The sequence below is a fragment of the Littorina saxatilis genome, linkage group LG12 (genome assembly GCF_037325665.1).
Source record: "Littorina saxatilis isolate snail1 linkage group LG12, US_GU_Lsax_2.0, whole genome shotgun sequence".
Lineage (NCBI taxonomy): Eukaryota > Metazoa > Mollusca > Gastropoda > Littorinimorpha > Littorinidae > Littorina > Littorina saxatilis.
Genome location: NC_090256.1, coordinates 56,826,030 through 56,847,413, shown reverse-complemented (window position 1 = coordinate 56,847,413; position 21,384 = coordinate 56,826,030). Strand labels below are relative to the sequence as shown.

Here is a 21,384-nt window from a genome sequence, read left to right as displayed (position 1 = left end):
TTGAGCGAGTGGTGAAGATCAAACCACAATAAACATGCAGCGAAACAAAACATTTGCCTACAATCTATGTTTACGGAGATTTGATCTTGATTTATGACCACAGAGACAAATTGTCTAATGTTGTTTCTTTTCTTTCTTTAATGGAGAGGGTTTCATTAAACATTAAATTTATTATGATTTACTTGAAATCCTTTTAACAAAAGCATAGTTGCTTGTGGAATCTTTTGTTTTGTTTCTGAGATGTTTCACTGTTGTCACCATTTATTTTTACAGTTGGCTTTGAGGTATTAATAAAGCCCCACTGAAGAAAGCACTTGTAACTTGTCACCGTTTTGATCTTATTCATTTAAACACACAGACGGGCGCAGTGGCGAGGTGGTAAGACGTCGGCCTCCTAATCGGGAGGTCGTGAGTTTGAATCCCGGTCGCTGCCGCCTGGTGGGTTAAGAGTGGAGATTTTTCCGATCTCCCAGGTCAACTTATGTGCAGACCTGCTAGTGACTTAACCCCCTTCGTGTGTACACGCAAGCACAAGACCAAGTGCGCACGGAAAAGATCCTGTAATCCATGTCAGAGTTCGGTGGGTTATAGAAACACGAAAATACCCAGCATGCCTCCCCCGAAATCGGCGTATGCTGCCCGAATGGCGGGGTAAAAACGGTCATACACGTAAAAATCCACTCGTGCTAAAACATGAGTGAACATGGTCATGGGAGTCTAAGCCCATGAACGAAGAAGAAGATTTAAACACACACACACACACACACCACACAGAGAGAGAGAGAGAGAGAGAGAGAGAGAGAGAGAGAGAGAGAGAGAGAGAGAGAGAGAACTTTGAACTTTATTTATTTATCGAGGGTAACAGAATAAGCAAAGTATACATGCTTTTTTTCATCCGGCCCTCGCCCATTGAGGGTAATTCGATTAATAACAAGAAAAAATAGAAGTTAAGTTAATTACAATTCAATTTATATAATTAACATGTCAACAAATTAAAGACATTTCAAAATGCATTATGAATATCAAGCAATGATGTAATACTGTATTATCACATAATTATTTATTTGTTTCCAAGAGAAACAGCATGTACAGTTCCTTGAAATTAAACACACACACACACACACACACTGTTTCTTAGAGAGAGAGAGAGATCAAATCAAATCAAATCAAATCAAATTTTATTTTACGAGGGTTGTGGCATAAGCAATATAAACGAGCTTCTTTTCAACCAGCCCTCGCCCAGAGAGGGACTATTCTAATCTTAAATACATATATATATATACAAACGTAAAACAATTACAAAAGATAAGCATGACAGTTAAATAAAAAATTAGAAAAAGTATTCACATGACTATATACACGTTGTAGGCTATACATACATTCTTGCGTTATGAAACACTGATTCTTTATGGACAGATATGATCAATATGAAAATAATCAGAATGAAGTCTTCCATCACAGTGACTTTTCGTAATTTGACATTAAATGTAATGAGGTGTTTTTTGAAAGTATTGAGACTTGTTGGGACTCGAACTGATTCCGGGAGAGAATTCCACAAAACGCTGCCAGAATAAGCTAAACTTGATTTAAAGAGATCTATCCGCGGAATGGGGACGTTGAATTTTCGGCTTGGTTTGGCTTTAAATTTTGTAATGAAAGCACTCGGTGCATGGCCGGAAAGGATTTTGTGAAGGAGCACGCCTTTATTTGATTTAAATCTTTCTTTTAAGGGCAAAATCTTAAGTTTTTTATAATCGTCGAAAACAAGACTGGATTGTTTTAATAGAACTGATTTTAGTGCTCGTCTGTGTAGACTGTACAGTGGTTTTAAAATGTTTGCACTGGCAGAGTCCCAGATGGTCGAACAATAATCCGTGATGGTTTGTATGTATGCATTATAAAATAATAACCTTGAGTGTGGATCAAGAAAGTGCTTTATTCTGTTCAACAAATATATTTTCCTCGACACGGTTTTACACAACGATCTAACATGATGGGTCCAAGATAAATTATTATCGATATTTACTCCCAAAACTTTGTGATCTCCTACTTCCGCTATTGCATCGTTGCCAATTAATAAGGAATGAGGATTATTCTTGATGTTTTGTCTTTTTTGCCTTGTTGTAATTAACATGTATTTGGTCTTTTGGGGGTGAAGACTCATGTGGTTATATTTCGTCCAATTAATGAGATCATCTACACTGTTCTGCAATGATAAATAAACTTTGTCTAATTTTTTATCAGAAGTGTGTATGGTCGTATCATCAGCAAATAGTTCACAATCATCATTAACACTAAAAGGAAGATCGTTAATATACAGAGAGAAAAGAAGTGGCCCAAGGACAGAACCCTGGGGGACTCCATATAACACCGGTCTTTTACTTGACATAGTGGAATTCACGCAGACGGATTGCTCACGTCCGGCTAAGAAAGATGAGAGGAGGCATAGGGTTTGGGGTGACAATCTATACTCAGCTAATTTTCTTAAAAGTAACTCATGATTAAGAGAGAGAGAGAGAGAGAGAGAGAGAGAGAGAGAGAGAGAGAGAGAGAGAGAGAGAGAGAGAGAGAGAGTAAAACATTCCAAGTGATTTTACAACTTATCCTGAAAAAAACTCGCTTAAGCCGAACTGCAGGGCAATTTCTCGAAAAAGGTTTGGCTTATCCGAACTCGGATATGCACAAACTCGGATAAGCGAAACAATTTTTCATTCCCCGGGCGAGTTCGGCTTAAGCTTTCTTTATTTACTTTATTTGGTGTTTAACGTCGTTTTCAACCACGAAGGTTATATCCCGACGGGGAAAGGGGGGGAGATGGGATAGAGCCACTTGTTAATTGTTTCTTGTTCACAAAAGCACTAATCAAAAAATTGCTCCAGGGGCTTGCAACGTAGTACAATATATGACCTTACTGGGAGAATGCAAGTTTCCAGTACAAAGGACTTAACATTTCTTACATACTGCTTGACTAAAATCTTTACAAACATTGACTATATTCTATACAAGAAACACTTAACAAGGGTAAAAGGAGAAACAGAATCCGTTAGTCGCCTCTTACGACATGCTGGGGAGCATCGGGTAAATTCTTCCCCCTAACCCGCGGGGGGTTCGGCTTAAGCGTGTTTGACTGTACACAAAACACACTAATGAGAAGTACTAGATAATAATTTGCTCAACTGTCAATAAGCAGCGATCATTTCAGTTTTTCGTTGTCCTGCAGCGCTTATACAAAAAGATGAAAAAGTTAAGTTGTCTCACCTCTGTTATGGACTGCCGCGAACCAAATCGGGCCATCAATACATGTGAATTACTTACGCCTGGTTCCGAGAGCAATAAATACAGTACTGCCAAAAACATCATCTACATTACTGTCTCGGCGTGCGTTTGAAGAACATGAATTTATTTTAAAGCTCTCTGATCACGCATGCACTAATCATTTTAAATGACATGACCATTATATATAGTGCTGTTGCTGCGGTAATTTTTGTGCAGGAGGAAGGTCTTGTGCTTCGACTCCATGTCTAAAAGTAAATTTCATGGAAATTAGGCACAAAAGCAATAACGCCTTTCCGCAATATAATTTGATCACATTTTTGGGACCTTTTCACACTTAAATATCCCTAAAACCACCTTCAAAAGTTGTTAGTCTATGTACAGGGCTTGCTAACTGCTGAGGTGCATCTGAGTCTAACGAAGATGCAACTAAGAGAAGAAATTGACTTGGGGGTTCCATAACCGTTATCTACATTACCGGCTTTTTGGAGCAAAAGATAAACAATAATTTAATGTTTCAACTTGTGATTTGACTTTTTCCCACAGAAGCATACTAAAAAATATTGGCAGGTTCTTCCATTGAACAACAAAAACACACATTTTTGGGGGGAACTTTTCAAAATCTATTGGTGGCTTCTTTTATTGCTTCCATTGGTGATGGGCTTGGACGTGCTTTCTTTCATTAAAATAACTACCCGCTGTTAGATCGTCTGTGATGTGATACAGTTTCAGGTGTGGAGAATCTGGACCAAGTTTCCAGTACCTGTATATGTGTATGTTTATGTATGTATGTCTCATATCTCTAATGAAAATCTCAAAAACTCAAAGGAGATAAAAAAAAAAACAATAAAAAAAAAACACCTAAAAAACACCATGCATGCAGAAAAAATAATTCAAAGAATTGCATATCTTTACATAATTCCAATTCAGACAATTCTAATCAAATTTATCACACATCTGCCTGAAGATAAAATAAATAAGGCAGAACTTCACGTATTACTACCAGGAAGCTAAAAACAATGTTTAGACAGAATACAAAACAAAAGGACTGGGTGGCCGAGTGGTAACGCACTTGCGCTCGGAAGCGAGAGGTTGCGAGTTCGACCCTGGGTCAGGGCGTTAGCAATTTTCTCCCCCCTTTCCTAACCTAGGTGGTGGGTTCAAGTGCTAGTCTTTCGGATGAGACGAAAAACCGAGGTCCCTTCGTGTACACTACATTGGGGTGTGCACGTTAAAGATCCCATGATTGACAAAAGGGTCTTTCCTGGCAAAATTGTATAGGCATAGATAAAAAATGTCCACCAAAATACCCGTGTGACTTGGAATAATAGGCCGTGAAAAGTAGGATATGCGCCAAAATGGCTGCGATCTGCTGGTCGATGTGAATGCGTGATGTATTGTGTAAAAAATTCCATCTCACACGGCATAAAGAGATCCCTGCGCCTTGAGTCCGAGTCTGGAGATACGCGCGCGATATAAGACTTCATATAACACAAAACAAAACATGTATTCCCAATTTTGTCAGTTTTTTGTTTTCTATACTTCTAAATTTGGATAATATTTTTGTGTTCATCTCTGACTGTTTTTGCATATGATGGATCTGTCTGCCATTTACTTACTTATTTCTGATTCAAAATGTGTTTGAAAACCACCATAAAACCTAGGCTTGTTGTTTTCGTATTTATAAATGTATGTCAATTCCATGAATATGTTAATGGAAATAAAACATTGTTTGAACCAATACAAAAACCCTGTTTCCTCTCATACCTAATGTGCTGTCAATACAGCATGCATTTATCAAACTTACCTCATGTGCACATTAATTGTTTTCACCACGAAAAGGGCAAAACAACAAATATAATTTATGTGGAAAAATATTTCTGATGGGGGTTTTAAATTCTAGGATGAAAAGCAGTAAGACATAAAATCCATATCCAATCCAAGTTTTCGTTGTTTAAAGCAAATTAAATAAAAATGGCCCTACAGCCGAACAAGTCAAAAAGTATGCCTGAGATATGAACCGTCTGAAAGGAATGTCGACAATGGCAATTTTAATGTTTTCAAAGCTGATACATACAAGTTAAATAAAATAAGATACGTGACTTTCAATTCAAACTATTAAGCAAACAAGGAAATTAATACGCAGCTATGCATAAACTTTCAACAATAACTGAAAGAATACAAATTTTGTATAGATTCCTTCACTTCATCAAAGGTTTGTGATGACAGTTTTCTCATCCTTTTGGTGGCGTTTGTTGCAACTTGACATGTGACTGGCTGTTGCCAAGCAGCACTACGTGATGGTTTTTGTGGTGGCTGATCATGGCTGGCACGTCCGTAAAAGCCTACACACAAAAGTTCATCTTGTCAGCACAAAACGTTTGTTACCATAACACTTCTGCTGTGTGTACATCAAATCCACTGTTAAATCCATAAGTATCTTTAATTGAAAGTACATGTAAATGAGAATACAAAGATGGCCGGTGTGTACGAATCCAGATTACGTGTATGTGTGTGAGCATGAGTGTGGTGTTGTGTTGTGTGGTGAGTGAGTGAGTGAGTGAGTGAGTGAGTGAGTGAGTGAGTGAGTGAGTGAGTGAGTGAGTGAGTGTGTGTGTGTGTGTGTGTGATCTGTAATAGTAGAAGCATAGACGTTTTTTCCATGGTCACACATATGTACGTTCTTCAGGAGACAGAGGGAAAATCAGACTGACAAATAGACGGACAGGGGCCGAGATAGGAAAAAACCCACAGTAAGTTCTTTACACACATACACACACACACAAACGCACACACACTCACAGGACACTTGAAACCAAGCGCACGCTCTCAAACACACACACACATACATTTAACAGTCTATCATGCTCACTCAAACACAAACACACAAGCTCATGCACTCAAATGCACCCACACATGCATGCTTCTTGACAGTTTATTGCCATTTTAGTGTAGCATAGGTTTATTTGCACACCGCTGCTGTTCCGTTTGCACTGGCTGCCTGTGGTCCAACGGATAAAATACAAGATTTGCTGTCTCTGCTTCAAAGTGGTAACAAAATCTGCCCCCTCTCTACCTCTCCCAACTCTTACAAGTGTACTCGTCGTCTGGCATTTTAGACTCGTCTCCTAACACTCATCGCTTCAAAATTATCTGGTACAAACGAAAGCAACATGGTTTCAGCGGTTTCTCTCATTTTGGTCCCCACATCTGGAATTAACTGCCCTACAGTGCCAGAGACAGTCAATGTCTTCCTTCAAGACCAACCTCAAGTCACCCACCTCTTCAAACAACATCACTTCTACAATTAGTTTTGTCCCAAGCATTACTGTCCGGTGTATGAGCAGCTGTGTGTGTGTGTGTGTGTGCTCCAGCTTGTATGTTAAGTACTGTGTGCATGTCAATCTTATTGAATAAGTCTTTTTTATGGTGCATGCAGCAGTGCACAGTTGATTTTTTGTATCAGTACTTTTCATGTATGTCTCTATTTTTGCTTATTGATATATATTTTTCCATGTTTTTAATGTGACATTTACTGCAAAGTGTACTGATTTGTATATATCTCCTAATATTCAAGAGGTCACGTGAATGAGGTCACACCAGCATTGGTTCAATCCGGTGACCGTTTTCCTGTTCACTGGGTCGCTTTGATAATGATATTAGAAATAACTCATAACATAGTCAAAATTGTCACAATTGTGACCCTCCACCACGGAATGAGTCGCAATGTCACCGTTGCATGATTGTCATATTTTTACATTTTCCTAAAGAGGTTTTTATGCTCTATCCAGTGGTGAAAACCGTTTTAGAAAAGAGCAAAACATGTTTGAGTTATAAGCCTGTGACTAAGGTGACCCTCACACTGTTACCAGACACACCCCGGACTTATATTACCGTATTTGACGGACTACAAGCCGCGACTTTAAAAAAAAAAAAAATCGCATTGCGGCTTATGAAAAGATGCGGATAAAACGTTACCTAAACTTGAATAGCATTCACCTAATGGAAGTCGCCGCGGATTTTCATTTCGCTCAATTAGCGATTACCGGTACTTTATTAGCTCTCAACTCAAGACTCGGCGCTTTTCTCTTTCTTTCGCGAATCTTCGTTTGTCAACAAGTCGTCGTGACAAGATAGCGTACAGAGAAACACCGGATGTATCAGGATCTCGCGCGCGCGAAATTTCGTTTTTTTGTGTCTCGCGATAGTTGGAGGAGCGAGAGCCGCCATGTTGTGTTTTCGTCTGCTCGAAATGTGCGCAAAAGTCGTAAATCATCCCAAAAAAGCTTATTCCGGGCGGGACTACATGTGTGTGTTGGTTACAAATTGTGTGTGTGATATTTTTCTTCAAACTTTTTCACTTTTCTTCTTTGTTTCACTTGTTTATTCTCGGAGCCGATTTCGCCAAATACCGTACTTTCGTTTGCCTGGTTGTTTTGATTGATCGACACGATCTGATTATATTTTTTTCGACGGCGGCTAATATAGTGACGCGGCCTATACGTGGCTCGTCCCAATTTTTTTGTTAAAAGTCGGGGGTGCGACATAAAACGGTGCGTCTTGTAATCCGTTAAATACGGTAGGCCTAGCGCAGAACCGCGCGAGGTGACATGCGACTCATTTTGTGGTGGAGGGTCACTATTGTGGAATGTTGCGTTTGTGGATGTCATGTCTGTGAGATGCCGTGCCCATGCATGCATGGGATCTCAGGCGTGGAAGTGGTTGGTGCCTGTGGAATGTCAAGCAAGTGGATGTGACTGTGTGATGTGCATAAGTGAGTATGTGGAGCTCTTGGGAATATACTGACCGCAAAAGCACCAATAGGTACTATGTTGATGAAACACATCACATCAGCTGTTTCATCAGTTGATGAAACACTACTAGATTCATTTTGTTGATCTTCACAGACTGCTGTCAAGTCAGGTCAGTCACAGAGAAAGCTCAGCACACAATTTGCTTAATCCTAATTAAGAAAACATTTTTGTTCTAAAATTAAAACAGTCACCATACATACATTCTTTCACAGTTAAAAGTTCTTATGCATAATAATATGCAGTGACCAAAGAAAAGTTCTGTGCTTTAAGGCCCCACTACTAGCTGGCGGCGGGTACACATTTCATGATTTTGTTATTCTGGCATATATCAATATTTCTCAATCAAATTTGGTTTATGTAGAAATGGCTGAATTTTAAGATGGTAGTGTTAGTTTGCCTCTAAACAGCACACAAAAGTGACAAATGGTAATATCATGTATTATATTAAAAATCCCATGCGCAAAACACACACATATAGTCACTCCCTGATATTTTCATAACCTATTACTGTAAGTCTTTCATTTTACATCTGAACATCAATGACTGACCATACTGCAGCGTGAAGCAGAACTTAAAAGCTGTACTCTACAAACTTTTTGTCATGCGGGCCTACCAATCGCGAAATAGAGCTACATATAAATATCTTGTAACAATTTAAAAAAAATATTTCTACTAGTGCTAGGGCTAAACTTCTGCTTCATGCTATAGCTATATGTGCATGCTGAGTAAGTATGCAGAATTTCAGGCAGATACATTGAATAGTTTTGAAAATATCAAGGAGTAACCGATGAAAAACGTCGATTTTCGACAACTTTTTAACATTTTTTGGTGTCTTTTGTCAGAAGGCATGATTCTTCTTATCAGAAGGCATGATTCTTGCTAATCACAACTAAAACTTATAAACACGCTCAAAAAAGGTTCAGCGATCACAACAGGAAGTGAGGAAACATGGCGGTAGTGATTATTACCGCAAACTACTGTAAACATAACCATACAACCGTATGTTGGGAAACGCTGCCGTTGCTGAGCTTTGGTTCGGTTTAGTGTGTTGCATGTAGTTGACTTATTTGTACTTTGTGGGAAAGTACCGATATTATATTTTGTAAACACAATATTTATGCTTGGACGAGAATGCAGGTGAACTTTCTAGTCCTGTCAAAACAAGTTGTTTACCATGCTGTTTTAGTCGTGAGTTCGTGGCGTTCGTTCGGATTAAGTGTGTCGGCGCTTTTGATGTACGTCATAAGAGAATGTCGCTAGTTTAGTCCATGCACGGCTCGTATAATGTAGTTGTATCGTGTTCGGTCTGGAATATTCTCGAGATTGAGTATTTACTATATATGCCAGCGCGATTTGAATGTTAAAAAAGCTTCTATTTGAGTTCTGCTACGTTGTGCAGTTGTATGTATTGAATGCTGAATAAATCCTCGAACTCAATTTGACGAGTTGTTTTCTGCTGCTGCGAAGACGGGCGACATAGAATAAAAGAACACAACTATACGACATTTGAGAACTTGTGGCAATCTCAAGTGTCGTGTAACAATTGGGGGCCAAGCCAAGGATCTACGTTTAACGCCAAGGGTTTTCCAGCAACAAAGACAGTCAAGACAGTCACAGGAGGTAGCCATCAATCGGGTGTATCCTGAGGGATCAGTATTGAGACTACGGAACCGTGGATTCGGTGTGACTGTGGGAAGAGTTTGGTAATCGCCGCAGCTCGGTACGGTGAGCGACGCCGGAGTGTATCGGGATTACAGAGGTTAGCTGCCGTTTGGACGAGACGGACTTCGTCGCGGAGCTAGTGCATTAATACTACGAAATACGACTGGGGTACGTCGTGTACGTATCGTGAGCAGAGTGCGCCGTCACGTTAGACGAGGAGGGTGGCAGCCTGCGTCTACGAAGGTGAACAGCGACGAGAGAAGCATCGGAGGTGCAGTAGAGACTGTGTTCTTTTAGAAGACTACATTCGTCTACGTTCGTGGCTGTGAAAGAATACAGACGAACGCACCGGAAAAGACCAGAATGGCTGAGTTCTGGGCAAAAGGAGTTGAACTGGGACTGAAAGGCAAGCAGTTGACGGAGTTCGTCGAGTCCCAGACACGACTCCTGGCGCAGCGTGAAGAAAGACAAGCGCAGCGTGAGCGTGAAGAAAGACAAGCGCAGAGTGAGCGTGAAGAAAGACAAGCGCAGCGTGAAGAAAGACAAGCGCAGCGTGAAGAAAGAGAAAGGCAAATAGAGCTGAAACGCTTAGAGCTCCAAATAAAAATGGAGACCAAGCGCTTAGAGCTTCAGACAGAAATGGTGCGTGTTCAAAATCAGCACGAGGCACCACGCCAAAGAGATAACCAGCAGCAAATGCTACACAGGGCATCGAAACTTCCAGCATTCACTGACGGGAAGGACCAGATCGATACTCCATACTTCACCGGAGAAGTTGAGGCCGTCTGCCTGAAGAAGCCCTTGTACGATCTATTAATTGGGAACATTGGGGGTGCGAGACGTCCTGATGACCCTGATGTCGAATGGAGAATGGGCGCAGCTCAGCCTGCTGTTGAGGAGGAAGACCCACTGCCATTCGCGAATGAAGATATCAGCGAACTGTTACGAGATGACATAGCTACTGTGCATCGCCGCGACCAGCCGCAGGTTGTAAGCGCTGTGACGACCAGAGCCCAGGCGAAGAAGGACAAAACAACTACGCCACTCAGGGTCACCAACAGCTCTGCAACTGCTGTCGTGGACAGGGATCAGCTGATTCAGCTACAGGAAGCTGATTTGACCTTAACAAAGTACAGGAGTCGTCCTGTCAAGGAGATGACTAAGGGCGAAGGCACTGTGCACTTTGAAGTAAAGGCCAAGATCCTGTACCGAGTGTTCCAGCACCCGAGAGTCAACGGTGGGAAGCCATTACGTCAAGTTCTGGTGCCTCAACCACTTAGGCGCCAGGTGATGGAGGTGGCCCACGACTCTATTATGGGAGGTCACCTGGGTGTCAAGAAGACATCGGACAGAATCCAGGCTGCGTTTTACTGGCCAGGACTGCATGCAGATGTGACTCGATTCTGCCGATCGTGCGATATTTGCCAGAAAACCATACCTCGAGGAAGGGTCCCGAAAGTGCCGTTGCAGAAGATGCCTTTGATCGACCGACCTTTCAAGAGGGTGGCCATTGACCTCATCGGCGAGATAAAACCGCCAAGTGAAGCGGGTCATCGTTGGGTACTGACCCTGGTAGACTATGCAACCAGGTACCCAGAAGCCGTGCCTCTGAAGAAAATTGACACCGAGACTGTTGCCGAGGCACTTGTGGACATTTTCAGCAGAATTGGGGTTCCTGAAGAGATCCTCACAGACCTGGGGACACAGTTTGTCTCTGAATGCATGGAAGAGGTCAACAGGCTGCTGAGCATTCGTCACTTGACTACGACACCCTATCACCCGATGTGCAATGGGCTGGTCGAAAAATTCAATGCGACGCTGAAGTCCACGCTGAAGAAACTATGCAGTGAGCAGCCAAGGCAGTGGCATCGCTACATCAATGCCTTGCTGTTTGCATACAGGGAGGTGCCACAAGAGTCCACTGGATTCTCCCCGTTCGAGCTGATGTACGGGCGGACCGTGAGAGGCCCGATGCAGATACTAAAGGAATTGTGGACGAAAGATGTGGACACACCTGAAGTGAAGAACAGTTACCAGTACGTGTTCGAGTTGCGAGAGAAACTGGAGGAGACTCTCGAGATTGCGAGAGAAAACTTGAGAAAGTCTCAGGATAGCGGAAAGCACTACTACGACCGCAAAGCCGTAAACAGGAAGTTTACACCAGGTAACAAAGTGCTGATACTGCTTCCCACTGATCACAACAAACTACTGATGCAGTGGAAAGGCCCATATGAGGTTGAGACCGTGGTAGGGATCGACGACTACAAGGTGAATGTCGGCAAGAAGTCCAAGATCTACCACGCTAACCTCCTGAAACTGTATGTGGAGAGACCTCCGGAAGCAGTACAGGTCGCAGCAAGTGTGGAAGAACCAGCCGAACTAGACGAGTTCGACGGTGAGGAACTACTGGAGTTGGGAGACCTCCACAAGAAAGAGGGAGTGGATGACGTCAAGTTAGGACCTGACCTGACAGAAGACCAGCAGAAGGAGCTGCATGATTTTATGGGCGACTTCACCCATAGGTTCTCTGATGTTCCAGGCTCTACGTCCTTGGTCGAACATGAAGTCCACCTCACATCTGACGTTCCTGTTCGGTCAAAACCATACCCTATCCCGTTTCAGGCTCGGGAATCCTTGAAGAAGGACATCGACAACATGTTGAAGATGGGGGTCATCCGTGAATCATCATCCCCTTACTCATCTCCCGTTGTTGTTGTCAAGAAGAAAGACGGCACAAACAGGGTATGCATTGACTTCAGGAAAGTCAATAAGATCACCGTGTTTGACCCTGAACCAATGCCGACGGCAACTGATCTATTCCGACAGTTGACTGGCAGTAAGATCTTCTCGAAGATCGATCTCAGCAAGGGATATTGGCAGATTCCTGTGCGCGAAGAGGACATACCAAAGACCGCCTTTGCAACTCCAGACGGAACGTATGAGTGCCTGCGGATGCCTTTTGGCATGGTGAACAGTGGTGCTACCCTTAAGAGGGGAATGCGAAAAATGCTCAAAGGAATGAAGAATGTTGTGTACTACTGGGATGATCTGCTAGTCCACACGGAGACCTTTGCGGAGCATCTGGAGACTTTGAGGGAACTGTTTTCCCGCCTGACAAAAGCCAATCTGACCGTGAGACCCAGCAAGTGCATTTTGGGGACCGACAACGTTGACTTCATAGGTTATTCACTGAAGGAAGGTCAAAAGGGGCTTTTGTTGGAAAACGTCACCAAGATCCTCAATGCGCCACGTCCTGAAACCAAGAAGCAGGTGCGATCCTTCCTTGGATTGGCTGGGTACTACAGAGAGTTCATTCCAAACTTCGCCGCCATAACGGCGCCTTTGTCGGACATGACCCGAAAAGGATGCCCCAACCGAATACTCTGGGGACCAGCTCAGGAGAAGGCATACCAGACCGTGCGCGACCTGATGTCACGAGACCCGGTGCTACGCCTTCCTGATACCGCCAAAGAGTTCATCTTGCGTACAGACGCATCGGACGAAGGGATCGGCGCCATGCTGATGCAAGAGCATGGAGGTAAACCGTTTCCGGTCAGCTATGCCAGCAAGAAGCTGTCAGGAGCCGAGAAGAACTACTCGACCATGGAGAAAGAGTGTTTAGCAATCGTGTGGGGAATCAAGACATTTGAACTCTACCTCCAAGGGGTGAAATTCGTGCTTCAGACTGATCACAAACCCCTCACCTACCTGAACTCTGCGAAGTTTGTGAATAATCGTATCATGAGGTGGGTGATGTACTTGCAGAACTTTGATATGCGAGTGGAATCGATCAAAGGTTCAGACAATGTTGGAGCAGATTTTCTAAGCCGAGTATGTGAGTAAAACTGTGTTCATTCTCCAACAGACTAATGTACATACCTGGATTTCAATCTGTTATGTATACATAATATGTGTACAGGTAGCGTTTCAATGATTGAAAGAAATTAGGTAAATTTCTTCTGGTGTTGGGGGTAATGTTGGGAAACGCTGCCGTTGCTGAGCTTTGGTTCGGTTTTGTGTGTTGCATGTAGTTGACTTATTTGTACTTTGTGGGAAAGTACCGATATTATATTTTGTAAACACAATATTTATGCTTGGACGAGAATGCAGGTGAACTTTCTAGTCCTGTCAAAACAAGTTGTTTACCATGCTGTTTTAGTCGTGAGTTCGTGGCGTTCGTTCGGATTAAGTGTGTCGGCGCTTTTGATGTACGTCATAAGAGAATGTCGCTAGTTTAGTCCATGCACGGCTCGTATAATGTAGTTGTATCGTGTTCGGTCTGGAATATTCTCGAGATTGAGTATTTACTATATATGCCAGCGCGATTTGAATGTTAAAAAAGCTTCTATTTGAGTTCTGCTACGTTGTGCAGTTGTATGTATTGAATGCTGAATAAATCCTCGAACTCAATTTGACGAGTTGTTTTCTGCTGCTGCGAAGACGGGCGACGTAGAATAAAAGAACACAACTATACGACATTTGAGAACTTGTGGCAATCTCAAGTGTCGTGTAACACCGTAAAACAAGCGAGATCAAGTAATCCACGAAAGTACGAAATTTAATTGACAGATTTTGGCAGATTCTTCAAAACATGTATGTTTGAGTGCAAATATTTCGAAAAGTATTGCAAATATCAGAAAAATAATAGCTGCACGATACAATTTAGCCATTTCTACATTTATATGGGCTATTCATTATCTTGAACGAAAATAAACGATTTTGTTCAAAAATCCAGCTAGTAGTTGGGCCTTAAGTTAAGTCAAAGATGAAAAAAAATAATATGGCACATTGATTTAAAAAGATAAATCAGTATGACCATCAATAAAGTCAGAGTAAAATGCTTACCAGCTCATCAGACTTCTCATCTCCCAGTGCAAACTTGCCATCTTTTTGTCTCTTTCTGATCCTGAGGTTGTTCACATGACTGTTGTGAAGTACCACCAGAGTGTAGGGAAATGTGGGGTCCTTCTCGCTCACACGCACCAGATACGTCCCATCCTAACACACATAGCTTGCTGTGAGTCATTAAAGTCTGGTATCAAATGTTCCTAATAACATGTGTTCTGTAGTTTATGAGAACTGCACTGAATGAACATACAAACTCATAGGCACACATAATTTTATACTTACCTAGGAGTCGATTCCTCTGTCAAAGATTGACTGAATGAAAAAAACACTTATATTGCAAAACAACATTCAGTCTGGGACACATTAAAGTACAATCAGGAAACACCAAGCCGGAAAGGTTATAAACCCTTAGGCTGGTTGTTGCGACATATGTCGCACTACTTTAGTATACTATCACCTGGTTGTCACGACATATGTCGCGCTACTGGCTCAGTCTGTTTGGTCAGTTCCGATTACCTCCCATAGATGCGAAAACCTATATGAACGTTTTTCTTTATTTTTCTCTCTGTTAATTCACCAGTGTAAGGGTTAAGACTGCTACTGGTGTATATGCCTTGCCGTGGCGTAGCAGCTTGTGTGCCCTGATGATCCAAAGAGCTATGACGGCCGGAGCATTCATAGTGCTCCTGGCAGGTGTAACCACGCCGGACAGGACTGAGGTGAATGGGGCCAGGCTAAGTATACACCCTGGCCCTCCAGGTTGGGGGTTGTGCGAAGGGCTAACAACTCATCCATGGAAAAAAGTACTCGTTACAGAAACGTCAAACAAACAAGGGTTAAGAACAATATAGCAAGTCTGAAAGATGTATTGAATGCACCTTCATTTTAAAAATGATTGTGAGCGACATAACAAAGACATGTACCTTGCCAACAGACTTCACTCTGCTCTCTCCGTTTTGGCGGTCAATGATTCCGTGAAACCACTCGTACCTCTCCAGCAGATCCTGTCAAATGAACATCATTTTGTGACACTCACTGAAATATGGGCGAGTAATAGTGTCCTCACATAACGACAGATATAGAAGACAGACAGACAAATGCCTGTAAATTCCTGCTTCTGCTGATTGACTTGAGGGTAGTTCCTCACTACAGCTTTAAGATGCTTTAAAGGGAATGCAGTTTCAACGGCGTCATCCCAGTCTGCCTTACCCAGTCTACTGCAATGTCAGTACATGTATTTACAAGTTACAATTTATGTATGGGGGTATACGTGTGTTTGTGTGTGTGTGTGTGTGTGTGTGTGTGTGTGTGTGTGTGTGTGTGTTTGTTTGTTTGTTTTGTTTGTTTGTTTAACGCCCAGCCGACTACGAAGGGCCATATCAGGGGGGTGCTGCTTTGACATATAACGTGCGCCAGTGCATGTGTGAGTGAGGCAGACAAGACTGTCAACAGTCCATGACAGAAAGGGCTGTAAATATTGTACATACTCTTCAGCTTTAAATCACAAACCACTGTTACTGTATTTTTGCGTGCAAAAGCGAGGCGCACGGACCTTACCCGACAGGTGAAGGGATAGGTTCCCTTTTTGTTGTTGTTAGAAGAACGTTGGTGTTGTGAGCGTGGGGGACAGGCAGATTGTTTTTCCTGGGTTTCTTTCGCCCAAGGTTATTCACGATTTTGTAAATCGTAGGGGGAGCTGTAGAGGTTGATTCGTTTTACCTGTTCGTGGCAGATCACACCAGTATTTGGACATAGAAGGACGTGCTGTTACAGGGGTCATAAGCCGTTGGGTGAGTTTCGTTTTTGTGTTAAGAAGACTAGGATAAGTCTTTGTAATTTTGTTTGATGGTGGTTCTTTATTTGCCGTATGCTATGTTTCGTTCTGTTTTTGCTCCGTGTTCTATTAACGCAAAGTAGCGACATAATTTGAGAAAAAAACATGTTTGTTTGTTGTTTAACCAAGTGTTTTTTGTTTGTTTTTTTACAAGTTTAGCCTGAAACGTTAAAGTGTAGGTCGATGCTGTTTACCTTGTTCGTGCTGACTTGTTCTTCAGGCATGGGAATTGTCCGCGGAAATTTTTTTTTTGTTCCGCCGAAAATGCAAAAGTGTCCGCCGAAAAAATAAAGGGGGGAGGCACACAAAACAAGAAGGGCAAAGCCCATACGCCCATACGACTCACATGCTTGACCTTGACCTTTACATGACCTTGACCTTCAGGGTCAAGGTCAAATAACTAAACCTAGCAATGACATCATACACTAAGAAGTGCTTTACACATTTTTCCTACCAAAATACATGTGACGTTGACCCAAGGTCAAGGTCATCCAAGGTCATGCAACACAAAGCTGTTAATTCAAGACATAGGAAGTACAATGGTGCTTATTGGCTCTTTCTACCATGAGATATGGTCACTTTTAGTGGTTCACTACCTTATTTTGGTCACATTTCATAAGGGTCAAAGTGACCTTGACCTTGATCATATGTGACCAAATGTGTCTCATGATGAAAGCATAACATGTGCCCCACATAATTTTTAAGTTTGAAACAGTTATCTTCCATAGTTCAGGGTCAAGGTCACTTCAAATATGTATACAATCCAACTTTGAAGAGCTCCTGTGACCTTGACCTTGAAGCAAGGTAAACCAAACTGGTATCAAAAGATGGGGCTTACTTTGCCCTATATATCATATATAGGTGAGGTATTGAATCTCAAAAACTTCAGAGAAAATGGGAAAAATAGCTGTTTTTTAGACAACATTTATGGCCCCTGCGACCTTGACCTTGAAGCAAGGTCAAGATGCTATGTATGTTTTTTGGGGCCTTGTCATCACACACCATCTTGCCAAATTTGGTACTGATAGACTGAATAGTGTCCAAGAAATATCCAACGTTAAAGTTTTCCGGACGGACGTCCGGGGGGGACGGACGGACGGACGACTCGGGTGAGTACATAGACTCACTTTTGCTTCGCATGTGAGTCAAAAAGCACCGGTTACTTTGGCCTTTGCGCAAAAGCCCGCGAAAACTTTCCGTACTTTGTTCACGCACTGCTACCGCCCGCCTCAGTTACTTGAACTTTTATGTTTGAAAGTAAACCAGATTGCACAGATTGTGTTACAAGTTACATTTTCCTGTTTGTCTCAACAGATCAATTTTTTAACAAATTTAAACCATATAATATATGTATATATTTTTTTTCTTCAAAAAAGCAAAAATTGGTACATTTTTGTACTAAAAACTCTGATTGTAAAAACAGAATTTAATGGCAAACTTGGAGCTCAGATGACACCAGATTGCACCATCTGGGTTCTTTGGAGAAAATATTTTACAGGGGAGCATGCCCCCGGACCCCCCTAGTAAGGCTAGGCGCTTTGTGCCGTCGACTTGACGCTTTGCGTCTTCAGTTATCAATTTTCAGCCTTTTTTACAATTTTCAATTCCCATGCCTGGTTCTTGTCAGTTTTTTTGTCAATGTACAGCTCACCATTTTTGTTACAAGCTTAATTGTTTGTTTGTTTGTTTATTTGTTGCTTAACGTCCAGCCGACTACGCAGAGCCATATCAGGACGAGGAAGGGGGGGATGAAGGGGGCCACTTGTCAAGCGATTCCTGTTTACAAATGCACTAACCCATTACTTGTGTCCCAGCAGGCTTTAGTAAAACTAAATTAATACCTACTGGAAGATTACCAGTTTCCAGTATGTTAAAATAGGCTTAACCTATCTACTGCTGGACTTACATCAGAACACTAACAGATTAAACTATACATGAATCGCGAGACAAGCGGCAAGAGAAGAGATTTTTGGAAAAAATACAGGTGAATGAGCAAGAAGGCAGAAAAAAGAAAAGAATTCATGAAGAAAAAGAGAGCATGACAGGAAAGAGGAACCAAAAATCTACCTAACAGCAAACTAGAAAGCTCCTGCGGTTCCAAAAACAGGAGGGGCCTTTAATTTCATAACCGCAGTGCCCCACTGCGGGAAGCTTAATTGTGAATTTGTCTGTTGTAAAAATGTGCAACAATATGGACATGACTTTTCCGTATATTGATATTATGATTGTTGTGTGGTTGTGGATGGTAGTAGCCGGCTATTTTATATAAGCATTATATGATACTGTTTTTTTGGTGCTTTCCCTGTGCACTCAGCCGTTCCTGCCCGGGAGCTTGGCGACTGGTGTCTTGGAGCTTTTGGATGTCCTGTGGATGGTGTTTTCCTGTCCACTGCATCACACTTCTTCGCTGTAGCGGAGTTGTTTTGGGTAGAAGGTGTGTGTATCATCTTGAGAGTAAGTGGCTCGTCCACGTGGTCGTCTATCTTGTCCACTACGGTGTGAGGGGCCCAACCCATAAATGGCTTCAAAACTTCCTCACGCAACGAAAATGAGAGTGGTACTGGAGGGAGAGGCATCAGAAGAGCTAGGTGACCGTCGACTCCATATCCCTCAAGGTACAGTGTTAGGTTAATTACTTTTCCTGTGCCATATAAATGAACTACCGGAGGAAGTGAAGTTCCAAACTCATAAAATGCAATCCCACAGTCGGGACTTTGTCAAAGATTGCTTGACCAAAATCATTTAATCAAAACTTGACTAAATGTGAAATAAAGAAAAAAAATCGAATATTAATTTGATATAAAGTATAGATTTCGCAAAAAATCCAGTTTCAAAGTTTTAATCGGACAACAATGAAATATAAACAATATTTCGTGATAAAAATAATCAGTTTTGGTCCTCTCCTGAAAATTAAAGCTGTCTAAAACGAGTTATGCCCAAACTCCATGACGTTAATAAGAGACATTGGTTTCCTTCTCCGATATCGCCAGCAAATGTGCATGTAAAAACAAAGCAGGGCTAATTGGCCAACATGATCATCGCTCGTTGTTGAAAAAGCTCGCCTTCGCAAAACAAAATTGGTGTAAACATCATGGTATCACACAGGTGGCCAAGTATTAATTTCTCTATTACCCAGATTCACTCATGAGATCAACAGTGATACATGTCCACAATAAGTCCATTCCTAGAAGACCAACAGATTAAAGTTTTGTCTCACACAGACTTTAAGAACCTTAAAATAAAAATTGAAAAGCTTGCCAAAGAACCAAATTTTAATTTCCGTGCCATCTCTGCCCTTAAAATGTCTTTTGCAACTTACCCCTGAAGTGGCATCATCATAAATTTCCTCTGGATCAGGAGGCATCACCACTTCTGGCTTGAATTCAAACTTGGAAACTGCAGGTTTCTGTTGCTGATGAGGTGCAGGTACCGGTGGCAGTGGTACATTTGTATGCTGAAGTGACAACATCAGTTTTGTGTTTAAGTCAGTACAAAAGCATCCTTTAAATGAATTCGTAGATCATGGCTTGCAAACCTTTGTTGCTTAAAATCCTCTGTTTGCTTTCATTACTTCTATTATTATCATCATTATTATTTTGTACATGTTATATCATTATTTAGTAACATAGCTAAAGAGAAAAACAAGTATTATAATGTGGAAGTTCTTTTGTGAATACAATGCTGATCGATGAACCATCCATGAAAACCACATGTTCTTTTTTTAAAAGTACATATCTAATGCGCTCATATCTTCTTTTTTTTAAATCTTTTAATTCCTGAGTATATTATGATATATTATCATTAGAAATAATAAGCCTTATTCTGGTTTAAACAAAAAACAGGTCCAGAATTTCGCTCTCTGTGCACATCCTAAACTCAGGTCAAAATGAGTTCGGCTCATTCTCTCCCTGACCGGATGCGACAGTCCTACGCGAATCTATCATTTCTTTCTTTCTTTATTTGGTGTTTAACGTCGTTTTCAACCACGAAGGTTATATCGCGACGGGGAAAGGGGGGGGAGATGGGATAGAGCCACTTGTTAATTGTTTCTTGTTCACAAAAGCACTAATCAAAAATTTGCTCCAGGGGCTTGCAACGTAGTACAATATATTACCTTACTGGGAGAATGCAAGTTTCCAGTACAAAGGACTTAACATTTCTTACATACTGCTTGACTAAAATCTTTACAAACATTGACTATATTCTATACAAGAAACACTTAACAAGGGTAAAAGGAGAAACAGAATCCGTTAGTCGCCTCTTACGACATGCTGGGGAGCATCGGGTAAATTCTTCCCCCTAACCCGCGGGGGGTGCGAATCTATCAAAACTAGGAATACAGAGTTATCTCCCATATGTTTTTCGCGAGCACTGATCTAAATTTGAGATCAGTGTTCGCGAGACGAAAATGATTGCAGATTGGCCGACTTCGACAGTGATCTCCATTCTGTTCTTCACAGTTATGATAAAGACATCGTTCTAAGGTCAAAACAAGTCGAAATTTTGGGACTGCCGCCGGAAGGAGACCGTAATATATGGTTGCATCACTACAGAAAAAATCGTCTGCTTCAGCGAACGCCAAAACCAAACGGTTGATTATCACGTGACACTTTTGCCATATTTAGAGTTGTTTGCACAGTAAATACAGCCGCGAAAAAATAGCTCCCTTGAAACTGTCTTACAAATCAATTCCTTTGTAATTTAAAAATTACACGACACCATGAAAAATCATTATCGACGATCGCGAATCTGCTTATATCAATAATACATTACAAAAAGCTCTAAATATGTAAAAAAAATCGAAGGAAACTCAAGGCATCCTGTCAGGGAGAGAATGAGCCGAACTCATTTTGACCTGAGTTCAGGATGCTCTGTGCATTGATGTTGCAAGATCTACATGGAGGCGCTCCAATTTGCTATTCTTATATCATCAGTAAACCTGGAGCTATAATC

The 21,384-nt window shown here is 41.6% G+C and overlaps 1 protein-coding gene across 1 annotated transcript in view; it reads right to left on the bottom strand.

Annotated features, from left to right (window-relative positions):
• Positions 1-827: 827 nt before the first annotated feature.
• The window catches only part of LOC138982337 (B-cell linker protein-like), a 38,799-nt gene continuing 18,242 nt past the window's right edge, over positions 828-21,384 (bottom strand). Inside the window, exons 4-7 of the mRNA XM_070355590.1 lie at positions 19,751-19,885; positions 15,521-15,601; positions 14,595-14,747; positions 828-5,618 (exon numbers count right to left, since the gene is read on the bottom strand). Coding sequence (XP_070211691.1) covers positions 5,508-5,618; positions 14,595-14,747; positions 15,521-15,601; positions 19,751-19,885 — 480 coding nt within the window. The 3' untranslated portion in view covers positions 828-5,507. The remainder of the gene's footprint in view (positions 5,619-14,594; positions 14,748-15,520; positions 15,602-19,750; positions 19,886-21,384) is intronic.